The following is a 20201-nucleotide window of genomic DNA, read 5'->3' on the forward strand; positions in this document are numbered from 1 at the left end:
TTGGCTTCAGTTTTGTTAAACCATAAGATGAATACATTTAGATCATGATTAATGTGAATTAAAATAACGCAAAATGAAATTTAGTACAAATTATAAATGATACCAGCTTCCATTTAGCATGGACCAAAATTCAACTAATGTAACACACGTAAGTTAGTAGACAGTCAGTATTTGCCTTTTTTTTTTTTTTTAATGTGTGGATGTGCTGTGCACCATATTACCAATACTTATATTAATTTTTTAAGAGTTTTTAACCAAATAGATAAAAAGACAGAATACTTTCAAAACAGAACATGCCAACACACAAAAAAGAAAAATTTTGTTATACTGAATCAAACAATAAGTTTGATGTAATTAAATGATATGAATATAGGACAAGATGTTAGAATATCTAAATTTACAGTATGAAGTATTATGAAAAAAATTTAAATGAAATGATACAATGACAGATAATGTCTTTTGGCTGCATAAATTAAAAACTGCAATCAAAAACAATCTTCTTAGAGTAGCCATTTAGACAAAAACTTCATTAATTTAAAGTAGCAAAAGAAAAGTGAAGAACTTTTACTGCAAACTTTGGTTTGATCAATTTAAAAATCAAGTTCAATTGTACAATTAAAATTACCAGAGATGATCAGTACAGATAAGGATGAAATAGTTGAATATACTTCTTTGAAGAAAAATAATCAAATAAGGTAAATATGTTAAGCAATATATTTTTAATGTAGAGGAAACAAATTATGTTAAAGTGTACTTTCTAGAACTTAACATTTCTAAGGAAAAAATAACCTGGATTTAAAATGTCTAAGGATCAACTACTATTTTTATTAGGAGATAATACAGAAAGAGATTTTAAATGAAAACCAATGTTTGTCTATAAGTCTTGAAATCCATCCCATTGATCCTTCCAGTTCTTTGATGGTTAAATAAGAAAATCAATCACCTTACATTTATCAAGTTCCACTGGTAATACCAAAGGCTCCTGTCATCAGGCTTACAATACAAAGGGGAAACAACATAAAAACAAATATATACAAAACCAAGGATACACAGCATAAAAAGAAAATAAAAAAGACAGGGACTGAGCAAGGCTTCCAGTAGGTGGGTTTTTAATTGAGACTTAAAACTAAGAAGGTAAACACAGTAAAGGAAGGAAGAGATTTAAGGCTTAGAAACATGGTTGGTTAAAGCTGTTTTTGAAGACTGGTTTTCAAGATATTTTAACACCACTGTCCACAGGTTCTGCAAAAACAACAACATCAAGTTAAAATATTACTGATAATGGCCCAGGTTATCCAACTATACTTGGTTCATCGTATGAGAATGAGAGCTAGCTCTCTATACCTACCAGGAAATGTATGAAGATTTATATATGACTACTTAAAGATTAAGAAAGTTATTTTCTAAACTGCTAAAATATTTTTAAAAACAATAATGACATTTTTGCCATGTATTGTCAGTGCAGGTTTATCTTTAGGAAAGACAGTAATCAAAAATACATTTTTTCATATTTTTTGCTATCATATTACATTAACAAACATATCATAGCAGTAGGTTGGAATAGATGACTTTTAATAGTCCTTCTAGTGCCAAAATATTATAGTAATAATGTTTCCTGTGAAAATGGCTGATAATTGGAATTAAAAAAAAAAATCCATCAAAAAAAGCAGGTTTAGCTTAATTTTAAAGTCTGATCCAGGATTACCCTTTTTTTTTTGGGGGGGGGGAGTGGGAGGGGGTAGTAGAGGTAGTGATTCATGGGAGAGACAATCAGATGCTAGCAGAGATGCCTCACATCCATTTCATTCAACTCCTGGGGCTGAGGCAAGGGGGAAGAGAGAGAGATAGGAGTGGTTTAAGTATTCCCTCCCTTAAGGTGTTAAGATAGAATTGATAAGTATAGAGGGCTGAAACTCTTGAGTCATTGCAATGAGGTCGGTTCAAGCACTTAGGGCTAATTACTAATTGGATAATACTCTATGGGCATATTCTTGGAAAATGGCCCTTCCCGTTATCCTGTGCTGGCTTGATGATTGGTGTATACGGAGGATTGCAGGGGGGACTAGCCAGGGTCACTTTGGCAGGAGATAAGGAAGAAGGAGGTTGTGGAGATCCTGCTTCCATCCCCTTCACTTCTGTTCCTAAAGACCAAGAAATAAAGACTAAGGACTTTTGCTTATCCTGACTCCAGCTAATTCTAAGGTATCCAGGGTGCTAAGGCGGTTGTCACAAGTAATAGGTAAGAAGTCAGGAGCAGCTATCTGTACTCCCAAGAAAGGCCCTCCAAAGTCCTCTATGTGGCTGATGACCATCTGACTTCTAGGCCTCAGTTCTTCACCTGTAAAAAGAGGGTTTTGGCTGAGATGACTGCTCATGTTCCTTTCAATTCTAGATCTATGACAGCGGTCTAGCCTCAGACATGAACTAATTTTGTAACCTGCTTGACTCAAATTTCCTTAATTATAAAACAAAGTTTAAAAAAGTGCTTAACACAGTGCCTGGTATGTAGTAAGTATTACATAAATACTCAATATCTTTCCCCTTTTCAGTTATGGATAATCTTTTTAAAGCACAATTTTCCAAATTGTGGAGTGTGCCAGTTTTAGAGGGCACAAATCCCCTTCATGGGGAGATGTGAAGCAATAGTAAAAATTATACAATGTTTGGGTACAACTACCAATAAGTTAATTAAAGAGCACATAAAGATCAACAAAAACAGCTAAAAACAATGAATCTGCTCCAAATGAATGAATGCAAACAGCACACACAGAAGAGACTTAATAAGTTTTAAGTTGATCTGCATCAAATCTTAACAAAGATATTGATCTGCAAACATTATCATGAGTTAGCATAAACTGACAACACAGGTGAACTGTGTTATTCTTTTTGTATTTGAATACAAAATCTGCAAACTAAAAGTTAAATAATTTTTGTATGGGATTAAAAAACACCATATTTCTCAATATAACTGCAATATCAGCCTGGGCTCATGTGAAATTTCAACTTACTAATATTGTACATAACAACAGCAAGAATGTGTTTATCAATAAGGATACAGAGTAGAATTCATTAGGAAAAAAAGTAGGGATAGTAAACAATGATCCTAGACAAAGTCAAACTTAAAAGATTCAATCAAGAGAAAACACATAGGAATATTATTGCCAAATTTTGAAACTCTCAGATCAAAGAAAAAATTTTACGAGAAAAAAGGAAAAAACAATTTAAATATACTGAAGCTACAAACAGAATTGTACAGAACTTATTAGCAGTCACAATAAAAGATAGCAGGTCCTGGAATCATAAATACCAGCAATTAAAAGAACTAGGACTGCAGCCAAAAAAATACCATATCCAGCAAAATTATCTATAATATTGAATGGGGGAAAAAATGGCAGTTGGACAAACTTGCAGATTTCTAGGACTTTCTTTCAACCAAATCCAAACTCAATAGAAAACTTAACATATAAGAGCCAATATTAAAGATTAATTTCAAGGAATTTAACATGGAAAAATTGTTTATTTTTCACATGGAAATGCATATCATATGTTTAAGACTGACATCAGCAATTGGATAGCTCAAAAATATTGAGCAGAGTTGAGTATGATCTGATTCTAAAAAGCAAAACCGTTTAGAAAAAGGTAAAAACAGTAACTATATTATACAAACGAGATGCAGAGGAAGAATGGATACAGAGGCATTAGAGGGGAGAAGAGAGGGTTGCAGTTCTGAAAACCTATAGGTAACATTACATATATACTATGAAGGGCATACATAGCACCCACTAAAATCTATAAAGAAATAATGCAAAAGGAGGGATGGGCAGAGAGGGAAGCAAAAAGTGGAGAGAAGACAAAAAATGGATCCATGGGTAGGAGGAGATTAAGTAATAGCACAAGTTAAGGAGCAGACAAAGTAGAAGAGTTAGCAAAGATAGGAAAGAAGAGCTATATACACAAACACTACAACAAATATCAGAAGAATTTATTAGAAAAAAAGGATGGCTAGTAATGATTTATCTTAGACAAAGAGAGAAACCTACATTGTATGTCAATCCTAATAATGTATTAGATTCATGTTTATATGTGGGTAAATGCATGTGTGTGTATATATGAGCATTTATAGATATGGGTGTATGCTGGTGGGTTTGAACATATATGCTTGTATAGATAGATACATATATATAATTATACACACATGTATATATAAATATATCTGTATTTAACTATATCACCTTTTTAGGGAAAGAGGGTGAAAGGGAAAAAAAGAATAAAGTAAAAATAAGTATAAAAATAAGTATACAGCAGAGAACAAAAAAACCAACCTATTACAAGGAAACAAAGAAAAGATGGATACTCATGAATATAATTTCTTCTCCTATTATATATCCTTTCTTAAAATTGGAAATGTTATTTATTTTGAACCCTCTCTGATGTTCTGCTGGGCACATGACAATGTTCTGTTTTGCTTTATTTTCCTTTTTATCTAATTTTTTCTTAAATAAAAAGATTCAAACAAGAGAGATAGTGACATTATATTAATAGTTTTATTTACATGTTATATATGAATAAATGCGTATATGTCTAAGTATATGAAGACATATGTAAATATATGTGTGGGTGCATGGGTTGATGTGAACATGTATTTATGTATTTGTATGAACATATCTGTGCTCAACTGTAGCCTGCTTGGGGGATGTGAGGGAGATGAAGAGAGAAAAAACATATAAAATTAAAAGGACACAGCAGAGAACAAAAGAATAACCTACAAGGAAGCAAAGAAAAGACAGACATTCATGAATACAATCTTTTTTACTATTACATATATATTTTCTTGAAATGGAAATTTATTATCATGTATTTTGAATCCTCCCTGATCTTCTGACATTTAAAAAAAAGTTCCTTTTCTTTCTTTTTCTACTCTGTTTTTTCTTATTTTGTATTCACTTTTTTAAAAAGCAAAAAACAAACAAACAAAAAACAGAAAAAAAAGGTCTTTCGAGATGGGTAATAATATAATCAGCTTAATAAAAAAGTTGATGCAAAGATAATAGGCAAACTTTAAAGTATAGAAAAACCAAGTAAAAAGCCCAAATCCAGAAAATACAATCCAATATAGTTAACATTGGGATTATAGTACTGTTGATAGGGAACAAAGACCACTGTGTTTGCTTTGTATGAATGATGTGGATGAAGAAACATTGAACCTAACAAATTGAAACATCTTAGATGTACTCAACTAGAATGTTCAAACCAGAACTTGTTATCTTTCCCCCAAATCCTACTCTTCTTTTGAACTTCCCTATCACTGTCAAGGGTACCATTCTTCTTCATTACTCAGGCCCACAACCTAGGTGTCATGCTTGATTATTCTTGATCTAATTATATCCAACCTGTAAGCAAATATTGTTTCTACTTTTATAATATCTCTCATATACATTCCCTTTAATACACCCATAACTCCCATTCAGGTTTTTGTCTGAACTATACAGGAAGAGTCTTCTAATTGGCCTCTTTACCTTGAATCTTTTCCCAATCTAGACCATCCTTCACTTGGCTGACAAAATGATTTTTCTAAAATGTGGGTCTGACTATGTCACTTCTCCCCAATTCCCACTGAGCTTAAGGATCTCCATTCACTTCTTATTATCTTCAAGATCAAATATAAAAATCTTTGGGCATTTAATGCTCTTCAAAATCTGACCCATCCCTATCTTTTCAGTCTTCATATATCTTATTCTACTCCAAGCAATCTACAATTCAGCTAGGTAGTTAGATGGATAGAGCACTAGCCTTAAAGTCAGGAGGACCCAAGTTCAAATCTGACCTTAGACACTTAACACTTTCTAGCTGTATGACCCTGACCAAGTCATTTAACCCCAACTGCCTCAGCAAAAAAGAAGAAAGAAAGAAAGAATCATACCTGTGACTTGTTCATACAGAATTTTTAAATGGAAAAAGTCAAAATTTGGAGTATCTTGCAAAGGAGCTTCAATTAGTGCCACTTCCATATATATAATATATTGGGAAGAAAAATTACTCCTATGGCTGAAAATTTTTTGACCAATTAATTGAAAAATCAAATCTTGGTTATTTTCCAAAGCAAAAGGATAAGCAGTAGGTGTACTGAAATCAAGATGTTCACTTAATTTCATACATAGTGTTTACTGCTGAAAACTGAAATTTTTTTTTTTACTTTTTAAACCTATATAATAGCAATGCATTTCAAGATGAATTTTCAATATAACTATATTTTCAAAAAAGAAGAAAGTTATATATAATATGGGAGAATTGTATGGGATTCTACAGTAGTGGAATTTAATTCATGTTAGAACCAAGTGAAAAATATGGCATTTTGATTGCAATTTGAACATAAAATCATAGAATTTAAAAGTTGGAAGGGACTTCAGGGACTACTGAATTCAACCCATACAAAAAAGGAATCCCCATGGTCACATGCTGAAAAGTGGCCATTCAGTCTCCCCTTGAAAACTGCCAAGGATGTAGAACCTATAATCTTGAGAAAATCCATTCCACTTTTGGATCTAATTGTCAGCCAAAAGCCTCACTATCCCTGTCTTCATGCAGCTCTTCAATTACACTTACCTATCAAGACTTCTTTCCCCCCTTTTCTCCTCCAGATTTCTCTTCTTCAGGCTAGAGATGTTCAGCTCTTTTAGCTGACTCTCTCATGGTAGACTCAAGGCATTTCATCATCTTGGCTATCCTTCTCTGGACACATTCAAGTTTTTCTATATGTTCCTTAAATTGTATTTTATCTACAAGCTTCCTTTAATTGAAGGGAAATCCTGCCTTAAACTGAAAACACCACCTCAAATCAGGTCTGACCAGAGAGAGTACAATATGGTTGTCACATACTTATTCCTAGAAACCATGTTCCTCTTAATGCAGGCTGAGACGGCACTAATTTGTATTTGGGGACTGGGGGGAAAAGGAGAGAATGAGAAAGAGACATTATACAGTTGATTCACAATCAATCTGAGTCCAGTAATCATACTCCTCCTCATTTTTAAATGAGTGAAGCACTACATATAGTGTTTCTATTTGTTAGAAAAGTCATAAAAAAATTCATTAAAAACAAAATTCTTTACAAAATTGTGTGTGATAATATGGAGGCAAAGGAAATACATTAGCTGTTTTGTGCCAATGTATTTCTAAAGACATTTGAGCTAAAAGAAAAATTGTCATGCTTCCTACTCAAACAAATCTGGAATCTATTCAGTTTTGAAGTTCCCTCTAATGCTGTAGATCCTAATACATCATTTTCTGTCCATCCTGTGAAACTTATCCATATCCTCCCCAAAGTTGTGCTGGACTGGAGGTCTACACAATGTGTGTGAAATATTCCTCACTTTGTCTCAACATTATGATACCACCTGTGGAGCAGCCTGTTTACCTGAAATTCTTCTTGCCATATGGTAAGTACTTTTCTCTTTCTATCATACAACACATTAGCAATACTCTTTACAAGATTCTTCAGAGTTTCTCCTTAGTAATACGTTGCAGCCTGCTTACCTCCCTCATACTTCCTTTTCTATTGGCCTCTGTGATTCTTATCCTGAGCTCTTCAGAGCTGTTCCAAATCTCACTGCCATTTACAACTAGGAAAATGTTTGTATTAAAAAAACGGCCCTTTGCTGTTACAAGAATCTTGGGAAGGGTGAGCCAGATTCAAAAGGAGGATATCTACAATGAGGGTATTTAAAAAAAAACAACAAGTTTTTGCAATAGGTATATCTGCAATACAGTGCAGTATTATACAATACTGTATTGCAACACAGTAAATATATCTCTGCTATTCACTTGACCAAAAGATGCAAAGAATAAGATCCCACTTTTGCTTAAATTTTCGATTACGATAAAGCATTTGAGTAGAACAAAACAACTCTTTACAGGATCTTTTACAACAAAGTGTCTTCCGTTCATATGTCAAGGGCATCCAAGATTCCTTAGATGTAACAAAAGACAAATTCTTCAAATATTAGATGAGACATAGGACAAAGAGCTGTATATTTGTGGAAAGTATTCACCACTGTAATGAAAGAGGTTTCAGTGTAGAATACAAGATAAAGAGCAATTCCTGTGGATGGTGAGTTCTGAGTTCTTGTTTGCTGATAAGTATTAAGTGCATCAAATCTCAAGATAACATAAAAGCCTTCCTAGAAGTAATATGTAATCACTGAATTACATTTATATAGGAAACACCAAATGAATGAAGATAGCTTATGTTCCAGTTTTCAATAAGTACCTGAATGAATACTCAGTAGACCTTGTCCAAGAAACAAGGCAATAGGGATGAACAAGGAGTTGGGCCCAAAGTTAAAAATATTTGGATTTCTTTTGGGAAACTGAAAAGCATTTCTACATTTATTTAAGTGCTAAGAATAAAAATAAAGCATGTAAATTTAATAATAAATTTTCTCATGAAATTTAAGTTATTTGATAGCTATTTCTGGAAAAAAACAAAATCAAAATCACAATTGAATACTCTAAATAAGTCAATGCAAAGTCTTTGAATTCATATTCTGATTTAGGAAGATAAAAATAAATCTAAGAAAAGTTGGAATTGTGAATAGTAAAGAAAAATATTTTTAAATGTTTCTCAATCTAATTCTTCTTTCCATTCCTTTCTGCCAAATAAAAGATCTACTTATCAATAATCACTTGCTTGGTTTATAAAAATAATTCTTATTTTAACTTAAATGGTAAGATATTCTTAAATATGAGAGGGGTAAGGAACTTAAAGAGTGATAATGCATTTTGATCTTTATCTGAACAATTATAGACTGGAAGATAAAACAAAGATAATTATTAAAGGAGGGTTCAGCAAGACAAACACACTGATATACTGTTGCTGTACCTGTGAATTAGTACAACCAATTCAGAAAGAAATTTGAATTTATGTATATTAAGTGGCTAAAATGTCCACACCCTATATCCATACCCATACCACAGACATACACTCCAAAGAAAGAACAATGGGAAATGTAGGTGATATAAAAAAAATAAAGTATAAATGAAAAATAAAGGAGAATGTTAAGAAACTCTGCCCCCAAATAAAGCCATTTTTTACATTAAAATTTATAGTTGCAATTTTTTTTTATTATAAATAGGACACCTATTAAGGATTTTATTAATAAATTGCTGCTTATTGTTGTTGTTCAGTTGGGTCCAACCCTTCATAACCCTGAGGACCAAGCTATCCCTGGGGTTTTCTTGGCAAAGGTACCATCTACTTCTCCAGTGGATTAAGGCAAATAGAGTCTGAGTCATTTGTCCAAGGTAACTCAGCCAGTATGTCTGAGACTAAATTTGAAGTCAGAGGTCTTCCTGATTCTAGGACCAAACTACATGTTACATTTTTATGTGCTTAAAATGTGTGTTCTTACAACAAAAGCCCTTCAATTTTTTATTTGAATAAAAGATGGATTAAAATTATTTGCATTAATTATAAAAAGTATGGGGTGACAATTACATAAAATTTGAAAACCAGAGTCTAAAAGGAGGAGTATTTTAGGATTAAATGATCTTGCCATTTCCCTAGGGCAGAGAGTTTTCTTGACAAAAAGGGTCTTCTTTGCAGTCTAATTCTCTTCTCCTTTCTTTTTCTCCAGGATAACCTTGGAAAGGATAATCTGTATGTAGTAAATAGGAATTTTAATATGGCATAATTCCCTAAATTAAACAGAATCTGGTTGGATGACGTGGTGCACGCTTGTAATTGGGGGGAGAAGAGGGAGAAGGGAAAGGGGAATTGAGGCTAGTGGATCCCTTGAGTCTAGAAGTTCTTGAGTTGCAGTGGGCTATGTATATTGAGTGGCTAAACTAAATTTGGTTTTAAAGTGATAACTTGGGAGGTATGGGGAGAAAAGGATAGATTAGGTTACTTTAGGCAGTATTAATTGGCTCAGATTGGAGATGGATAAGGTGGAATTTCCAGCCTGGAAAAGATGGGAAGATCCGATCTTAATATTAACAAATAAGAAAGAATCTTGAGGCAAAGAAAATACCTTCTATCTTCTCCCTCCTTATAGATGATAGAAATCACATAATTGAGTGTCCTCAACTAATCTGAGTAATTAATATCTCATCAAAGACATAAAATGTAGCAGCTGGTAACAATGCTAAATGGGTTATTATTTTTTTGGTCAGGATCTGTGATTTAATGAAAGAAGACACTTTTTTCACAGATTTGTAACTTATCATGTGACAGAAGCACTGAGAAGTTGAAATGAATTCTCATTACTAATTATCAATATGTGTCAGAAGCTTAAAACTTGGTCCTTCTGATTCCAAGGACAACTCTTAGCAGGTATTCCAAGCTATCTCTCTAAAAAGTTAATGGATTAGAAATGTTTCCAGAAGCATTCAAAAATGAGGAGAAGGAAATCAAATTATTTTACAACTATAACTAGAAGTAGAGCATTCAACTAAAAAAGAAATAGATAAAAGACAAAATAAACTATTTAACATACTAAAAAGCTTTTTATACCTTTTATACCTTTTTGTAGAAATGAAATAACAGTACTAAAATACAGGCATGAACTATCACTGATAAAAAAAAGGCTGATAACTGTGAAATGATTTGAAGTATCCATATTAGCAGCCCTAGAACTAGTGAGATCCCTTGTTTTAGGAAAAACTGAATGAGATAAACTTACAACTCCAATTCAAAGGAAAAAAGAAGAGGAAAAAATCCCATTGCGAACCATGAGAAACTTGGAAGTTGTAACAAAACCTCTCAGTGCATCAATCTTCTGCAATCTAAGCAAAAGCTACTTAGATACTGTTCTATTTGTAGCATGGAGGCATGGTTAGCTCAAGCTTTCCCATTCTCCAGTTGCAGCTCTGCTTGGTTTCAACACCACCAAACAAGAAGTCTTGTGCCAGGTACCTTTGTCACCTTTCTCCATTAGACTGTCAGCTCCTTAAGGTCAGGGTTTGTTTTTTCTTTTCTTATTTGCGTATCCATTTCATAGCATAGTTTCTGGCACATAGAACCCTTAAAAATGTTTGCAGAATTGAAAATAAAACATAAAAAACACATGGAAACTGCCTCTCTATTATATTCTAAGAGTTTCCTTACTGTGGAAGATCACTCTATTTCTGTAGCCTTCTCATTGTGGGAGATTCCTGACTCTGTAGTTACTTCCTCCTAGGGACATCTATTTTAAGAAAGAGATCCAGGTGAGTTAGGTTCATTGCTTTATTCCTTTCTAAATCCTGTTCCTGACTTCCCAGAATTCTTCTGCCATCATGCTCTATCTGCCTTTTTCCAGGGGGATAGATCCCACGGGTGGCCTTTTCCTCTGATTGTTGTTTCTTCCCAAAACCTCTACTTTAGGGAAAACCATCAAGCTAATCATGTTCACTGGTGAGTCTTTTTCTTGATGCTCTAGATTTGCCACATCCCTCATCATATTTTCAGCTTCTTTTTGTGCTGTTGTCTCCTATTAGAAAACAAGTTCTTTAAGGAAAGGTTCTCTTCCTTTGTTTAGGCCTAGCACATGCCTGGCATAAAGCAACTCATGTGAGAAAACGCTTGCTTACCTGACACGGAGAAGTGGAGATGATTTCACAAAGATTAACATCATGGATTTAGGCAGGAGATTTTATAGTAAGTAGAAGCCACTACAGCAAGGAGAAACTGTCCTTGGGCAGAGAAGATGGTCAACAGAACACTAAGACTATTATTTTGATACATAAATACCTAACTCTGAATAGACTTGAGCTTACCAAGTAAGATATAGGTTAGAAAATGTAATTAGGACCCAGGGACTTAGAAAATAAGGAAAAAATTGAAGCTCCTGCTCTAGAAAAAGACAATTTGGGGTAGGGGAACAGGAAACAAAAACTTGTTAGGAAGAGGGTAATCCTGAGCAAAAAAAAATAAAAGGCTCCTTTCCAATTCAAATACCCATGAAGCAGTCAGGAAAGGAGACAAGAGTATTAGAATGCAAGGGACTAAGTCAGTGAAAGGAGGGGGAAAAAACCTATGGTCAGGTTTGATTAGAGCTGGAATTGCTGGCACTTCATCACCCAGTTGTGCACAGCCTTGCCTGGGAGGTCCCTTTGTTGCCCATTCTATCATTTACTATTTTCTATTGTATGTCACGCCTTGTTGAGGTAGCAGGGTTGGTGGCGAAAATGTCAGCAGCACCACAGAAGGAATTAAGAAATAATTAGGCATGTTCTAATTTACCAAAACAACTTCTAGAAAGCAAATGGTAAGATGCAGTTTGGTTCAAGCGTGTTCATATCATTTGTGATATTTTATTTTTTGTTTTTTCTATGTAGGCTAGTCAATTTTATCAAATTTTAATAGTCATGTCCCTCATGAATACCACCCTACTCGGCCAAATTTTAGTGTAATACCATTATCAATGTTGAGTGGCTGAAGTATAACCCAATAATACCTTATAGTCTCCATCTTGGTCAGACTCATAAAGGAAAATCCATAGTTCAAGGGAAAAAAAAATTTTCTCAAGGTCAATGAAAAGGCCAAAAAAGTCAGAACTGCTTATATGAGCCTGAAAATGGAAAATCTAGAAATACTGAAGGCCAGACAAAGAGATGAAATGAAATGAGCTGAGATTAAAAAAACTGTAGATCAGCAGTTATTCAGTGCCCCACAATTGCCCACAGTCAGCAAATATTAAACCATCTATAGTCATATGAAAAAATGCTCCAGATCACTACTGACTAGAGAAATGCAAATTAAAACTGTAAGATAGCACCTCACATCTCTCAGATTGGCTTAAGATGACAGGAAAAGGAGATGTGGGAAAACTGGGACACCAAAACATTGTTGGTGGAGTTGTGAAATGATCCAACCATTTGAGAGAGCAATCTGGAACTATGCCCAAAGGGCTATACAACTGTGCATACCCTTTGAATCAGCAGTGTCTCTACGGGGTCTATATTACAAGAATATCTATCACAAAGGAGGGAAAAGGACCCACATGTTCAAAAATGTTTCTAGCAGTTCTTTTTGTGGTAGGAAAGAACTGGAAAATGGGTAGATGCTCATCCGTTGGGGTATGACTGAATAAGTTGTGGTATACGAAGGTAATAGACTATTATTGCTCTATGAAAAATGATGAACACGCCTATTTTAGAAAAGCCTGGAAAGATTTCCATTTCTGATACTGAGTGAAATAAGTAGAACCAGGAATACATTGTACACAGTGACAGCAAGTGACAGTTTCTTGTCAGTGGTTCACTGATCCAAGGCAATCCCAATAAATTTTGGACAGAAAATTTGGATTTGCATCCAAAAAGAACAACTGTGGACACTGAATGTAAATTAATACATGCTATATTCGCTTTTTTCTGTTCCCATGATTTCTCCCTTTTGTTCTCATTTTTCTCCCCAACATGATTCATAAAGAAATCCATATCAAAAATAAAATAAAAATAAAAGATAATGATCAGAGGGTTTCGAGCACCAAATGTTGTTTAGGGTAGTATTTCCTAGGTAGCAATGTGGGTTTACCCTTGACCTCCACAGAGAATGGAACTATAAGATTGAATTGATCCCCATGACTGCTCTTCCTTGTTTCCCTCAGGGAGTAATCTTATCAATGCTTCAGGATCTCAGCCAACTTGACCAAGTACTGGAGGATTGCATTATCAACTATCACTTCATAAAATAACCAAAAGCATCAAAGGGAAAATAAGTCTGTAGTATGAGATGAGATTCACAAGTCATATCATCTTGAGAGCATTTAAAAATAAAACCAGAAAGAGGACAACAAATATATATATATATGAAAGAATAGAGCCATATTTGGGGTCTATTTCATCTGTATTTAACAGCCCATGTGAGGAAGTAGTGTAACTATGTAAGATTAAATATCAAAATGTCTAGACCAGACCAAATATATATTAAAGAGATTTACAGTAATTTTAAAGGCCAAAAATAGCCTGAAAATTGATCTCTAATAGAGCCTAACTGGTTCTTAGGCTGAGCACTCATTCCCAACCTCCAAAACATTAAAAAATAATAATAATCCATCCATATGTTTATTCTAATTTCTTCATAAAACCTTTATAGAAATGATCTATATTCACACAGAGGGGAGCCTTATGATGAAAACATAAAATGAGAACAGATAGACTTAAGCAGACAATTTTCTATGCCTTTTCTCCTTAACCACCAAAGTCTTCCCTCGGAAAATCCGTTTCAATTTATCTTTATTTACTTCATTTGTACATAATCCATTTCAAGTTCCTCCCATTAGATTGTAAACTCCAAAAGGACAGATTGTAAATACCTTAAGGACAAGGTATTTATTTTCAGCAATTAGTAGACCTTGCATAAATTAGACAATTATGTAGTGAATAGGGATATAGCTAGACTCAGATGAAGAAAACTTGACTAACCTGGATATTTACTAGCTTTAATCACTTAACTACTATGGGCCTCAGTTTCCTTGTATATAAAAATAGGGATAAAATAGCAACTACCAAAAAAAATAGTAACCACCAACTCAGGGTTATTTTGAGAGTCAAGTGACTGAATATTTATAAAATACTCTGCAAATCTTAAATTTAATTGATAATTATTATTAGTAGGTGCTTAATAAATGCCTGTTGAGTTGACTAAGCAAGATCACATCATTATAGTACACATAAAGAAGTAATACACAGAAGATCCTTAAAAGTCTAGTTGTTGTTGATTTTAATTCAATTCAGCAAACATTTATTCAACAATTGTATTCAAGTCAGGCACTGTGATAAGCATTGGGCATACAAAAATTTGAGCAGCAGCAGTGAACCTCAGGAGTAGCCAGAAAGTCAAAGTGTAAGCATTCCCTTTTAGCAAGCACCAAAATACAAAAGCTGGTGAGATGAGAGACAATAGACCTTCAGTTGAGGAGGAAATTTTAAAGAGGCTCCTAGTACTCCTATAACAAAAAGATAACAGCAAGGATCAAGGAAGTGGGAAGACCAGACCAGATTTGGTTTACAGATAACATATTAAGAATGGGTATAAGTGAGCTTATTTCCAAATTAATGTTTCAGAGACTGCCTGATAAGGCACTAGATAAATTTTAATACTAACCATTCTCTTGACCTCCTACTTTACCATAAATACTGGTAAATATTTGTCCCTTGATTTAGCGTTTCCTCATGGGTCTATTCATCCACAATTTAAAACTGAACTGATGAACTCTTAATGAAGATTGAAGTAAACTTAAAAAAACAACAATTTTGTTTTTATTATTTTGTATTTTTTTTTTTAACATGGCTCATGTGGAAATAAAATTTGCATAACTTTTTATGTATAACTGATATAAAACTGCTTGTCTTATCAAAGAGGAAAGAGGGGAGGGAAGGAGAAAATGATTTTGGAACTCAAAATCTTAAAAATAATTGTTAAAAACTTTTTACATGTAATTGGTAAATATTCTATGAAATAATAAAAATAATTTAAAAGCGTGTCAATTAAATTTTTTCTTCTACTTTAGCAAGACATTTAATGTTCAGTAGAACAAAATGTAATTTTGAGAGCTTCCCCCAATAGGCATGTGTATTGGAAAATTTTATATAAAATCATACTAGATATGGTTGTGGAGATAATCTAGAATTGTGGAATATAAAATTATATTTAAAATGTGCAAAATAGGAAGACAAAGTCACCTGAGGTGTTTCTTGCAATGTCACAAAAGATGATTTCACAAAAGTTCAAAGAAAACAAATCTCTCTAAATGGCAAGGTTTTCAAAAATGCTTTTTGCAGAGAATATTACATTAATTGCAAAGGACTCCAGAATCTGACAGTCTTTTCAGGGAAATCCACAGTAAAAGCCAAAGGCAATATTTTTCTATTGTGAATGGTTAAATCACAGTGGATGAAAATGATCTATGTATTACCCAGACTAGTGAATATAATAGTTAAATGGGGAATTCACTGAGTTGGTTCATCATTGTATTTGTCTTGGATATGTACTCTAGATGTATAACATGCTCGGTTATTATATAGCAATGTTCTAAACAATGTAAATATAGGGATTTCCTACCTCTAGAATATGGTAGGATGGCATAGGGTATTCCCTATTTCCCTATTCCCTATTTCCTACTAAAAGGAAAATTGCAAAGTGTTTTCAAAGATCTTGAACTCTACTGTTATAAAAGCCCATCTCTTCATTATACATGGCAACAACAAGACTGTATGATGATCTATTCTATGGACATGGCTCTCTTCAACAATGAGATGATTCAAACCAATTCCATTTGTTCAGTGATGAAGAAAGCCATATACACTCCAAGAGAGGCCTGTGGGAACTGAGTGTGGACTACAACATAACATTTTCACACTTTCTGCTGTCTGCTTGCATTTTGTTTTCCTTCTCAGACATTTTTCTTTCTAGATCCGATTTTTCTTGTGCAGTAAGATAACTGCATAAATATATGTACACATATTGGATTTAACATATATTTTAACATATTTAACATGTACTGGACTACCTGACATCTAAGATAGAAGGTGGGGAAGAGGGAAAAATTTGGAAGAGAAAGTTTTGCAAGGGTCAGTGTTGAAAAATTATCCATGCATATGTTTTGTAAATTTTTAAAAAGCCCATCTCTTTAATGACAAAATTCTCCAAGTGACACTATGCTGCAGGGGAAAGTACTTGATTTAGAGTCAAAGGATCTTGGTCCAAATTCTACCTCCAAACTTTACTAAGGAACAAAGGAAGGTAGTAAAAGTCTCTAATCCAACGTTTATTTATCTGTAAGATAGTAACTCATAGAGTTATGGTAATCATAAACTTTAAACTTTTAACACTATGAGAATTACTGTTACAAATATATTGTAAATCATGGGATATTATAATCTGACAAGTATCTAACTTAAAAGTAACAGAGTAATGCAAGATACAAACAGGATAAATATGAATGGATTTTCAGCATATGACTAAAGAACAAATGAGGTGCAAAAATAGTATCCAAAAGAATATGTATATCTAAGAAATATGTGTTCAATTTATACTCTGCTGTACTGACCATAATGATAATCAACAGATGGATGAAAAGTCCAAAGTTATTAAGAGAACCAAAAAAGGGGCAGCTAGATGTCACAGTAGATAAGAAGTCCAGCTGTGGAGTCAGAAGGACCTGAATTGAAATCCCAGCTCAAACACCTAATCCTTCCTGGACAAGTCACTTAATCCCAATTGTTGAGAAGAAAAGAGCGAGAGAAAAAGCAAGTGTGAGAGTGAGAGAGGTGAGGCAGAAGGAACCAGAAGAGACCACCTAGAACACTGAAAGGTATTTCTCAGGAAAATTTATCTAAAAATATGAGCAAAAGCTGCAGAAAATAAGAAAGCAAGGGCAAAGGGGCTGCTGGGATGTGCATCTCATATGTCTTAGGAAATATGAACAAGGAGTAAATATTTATTGTACATGCACAGAACTACTGTTGTGAGCATCAATAATGGTAAAATGATCATGATATAAGATCTTGTATTTATATGCGAATCATAAAGTGATACATCTAGTCCAATGAAAATAAAATACACAAATGCACACATCATAATCTCTTCCAATTTTTAAAAAGAAAATAATTTCAATTAGTCCATCTGGTTAGAGCGTAGTACTGAGATAAAGTGTGTACTAACTCATTCCTACAGAAAAAGGAAAACTCTGTATATGTACTGTATGCATATAAGTTACCTAATGAATACATGCTGTTGGTAATAAGTAAGAGCTGCCAGAAAGATAAGTGAAATGACTAAGCATGTTTCCAGAAAAACAAAATGTGCATTATCATTCACAAAGGATAGCACATTTAAACGATTAAATGATTTTTAACCTAATCTAAGTTAATGCTTTATACATACCTATTCTTCATTAAACGAACTTCTCTCTTTCGTGCTGCCTCTTCTGCCGGTTGGGTGGGAAGTGCTGGGGATGATGCCATAACAACACCAGGTGCAATGGTACTTGTGGGTGCTGTTCGAATCTGGTAAGTCTGTACATCTCCAGAGGCAGCTGAGAAGAAATAAAAAAAAAAAAAGGGCATGAGACTTTAAAACACTGCAATGTGCAACTGTTAAACTATTTTTCACTATAAACATGATAATGGACAAAACAGGGATCAAAGGATTGAAGGACTCTGGCATTGATTGGGTCATCAATGGAAACTAATTCCTAATTTAATGTATCCATGAGTAAAGCCACTTGAATGGAAAAGGATCTGACCTGTACTGCTATGCATCATCATTTTTCTTTCACTGAAGGATCATTTTACTCAGTTAACAGGCTTACCAATTTTAGATCTAAAAGGTAAGTAGGAAATAACTTGAATGATCTTCTGAGACAGTGAATACTGTCCTCAATGACTTCTTTTGACATGGGTAAATTCATATTTTAATATTTCAAGCAGAATCACTTGCCAGGATATAAAAATGACCAAGACATTTCAAAAATATAGCAAAATGATGAGAAAATAAAGCATTATGGTCAATTGTTTAAGTTTAAAACTGAAACAAAACTCAACACTACCAAAAAGTACTGTTGTTTAGAGGCAACTAAATTATTCACGCAGACACTGTTTTAATTGGTAAATAAATTCAGGTTGTGTTTTACTAACCAAAATAACCAATGACTATGGAAAGAAACACAACCAATATTCTTTCCAAATAAATTGCTTCTAAACTAAGCTTAGACTCTATACTCCCAAGGAAAAGAAATTTCAAAGAATTCCGAAGTTTTCGTGAATTATTTATATTTACTCCCAGACCTACCACCACCTTATCAGTACCAATTAAAATGTGTAGTTTGGGGGAGAAAAGTTAAGATTTATATACTAAGACATGTTACCATCTTCAAACTGACGTTCAGAATTCAAATTCACTGACATCCTGCTTTACATTTTTTGAGTACCTGCATGTAAAGTGAAAAGGTGTTTTATTCCCATTAATATGCAGTATATTGTTTTTCAAAACGTTATTCTTTTAGTAACAGGATATGTTCTGTAAACCTCCTAGGATCTTTAAGTAAATTAAGAAAATATGTATTTGAATTTTTAGTATTATTCAAAAGGAAACTATCCAAGTTGAAAAGGCAAAATAGTTACTGCCTGACATCAGGATTAAAGGATTATTTCTGTAATGGAACATTTTTAAGGAAATAAGTATCAGGTCTATTATTTATTATTCTAACTTATAAACTACTTTTAAATGGCAAATTAAATCTAAAATTTATTGTCAATTATTTATAGTCTCAATGTGGCATGAATTAGTATTCTTGAAAGACCCATATGGCTAAAAAAACAAAACAAAAAACATCAATTCTTCTTTATAAAATTCTAGAACCCAAACTAAAGGAAACAAGCTTTTTTCAAACCAAAAGTTAATAGAATGCAATTTCCTCTATGATGAAACTATATTTGTCCATGAAAGGAACGAAGTTAAATAATTTTATTAGAGAATCACAGAAACAAAACTCATACTATTTTTCAGCTTAGCAAATTATTTTAAGAAGCAAACTCTGAACATTAATTACAAAGAAGAGGTTGTAAAATCCTTTCAGATAAAGAGAAAATTTAAGGCAGAAAGGATATCACCTAGTTTAACTTGCTTATTTAAGAGATGTAAACTGACATACATATCAGTGAAAAGACTTGCACATAGCAAGTCAATGGGAAAGTAATTTCCTTCAGTGCACTTTTGTGACATGAAATCCCATCTGATCCCTTAAATACTTGTTTTTATACTGTGACATTCTGAAGCATTAGAAATGTTGAAACATTTTAGAAAGAATATCATAGTCTCTATAATTAATAAAAATAAATGTTTAAGCTTGGAGCATTCTTTCCAACAGTGACTTACTTTTGCTGCTATAGTTTGTTAAGTTACAATTGTCTGGAACAATCATAAAACATATATAAATTCTGAAATTCTCTTACCTTGCACAACAACTTGGTTGCTAGGTACGAGGATTTGTTGCCCATCGGTAGTTTGCGCATACTGGAGGATGGTAGTGCTGGCCTGAGTGGCAGCTGCATTTGTCATAGTTAATGTTTGCAGGCCCTGTACCCCGTCTGTGCCATTGTTAGCCAACTGTATTGCTCCTCCCTGGGTAATAGCAACTAAAACCCAAAGAATTTTACTGTTACAAATAAAAATAACAGCCATAAAAGACTACAAGATATATATATATATATATATATAT

The 20201-nt window shown here is 33.4% G+C and overlaps 1 protein-coding gene across 3 annotated transcripts in view; it reads right to left on the minus strand.

Annotated features, from left to right (window-relative positions):
• Nucleotides 1-20201, minus strand: part of CREB1 (cAMP responsive element binding protein 1) — an 88439-nt gene that overhangs the window by 13231 nt on the left and 55007 nt on the right. Inside the window, exons 6-8 of one of the 3 annotated variants that reach the window (XM_051983683.1) lie at nucleotides 19936-20118; nucleotides 17867-18017; nucleotides 1093-1242 (exon numbers count right to left, since the gene is read on the minus strand). In XM_051983683.1, coding sequence (XP_051839643.1) covers nucleotides 1221-1242; nucleotides 17867-18017; nucleotides 19936-20118 — 356 coding nt within the window. In that variant the 3' untranslated portion in view covers nucleotides 1093-1220. Of the gene's footprint in view, nucleotides 1-1092; nucleotides 1243-17866; nucleotides 18018-18848; nucleotides 18933-19935; nucleotides 20119-20201 lie in introns of those variants that run through there. The other 2 variants (XM_051983681.1, XM_051983684.1) reach the window with 2 other exon arrangements.

This window comes from Antechinus flavipes, chromosome 3 (genome assembly GCF_016432865.1).
Source record: "Antechinus flavipes isolate AdamAnt ecotype Samford, QLD, Australia chromosome 3, AdamAnt_v2, whole genome shotgun sequence".
Classification (NCBI taxonomy): Eukaryota; Metazoa; Chordata; class Mammalia; order Dasyuromorphia; family Dasyuridae; genus Antechinus; species Antechinus flavipes.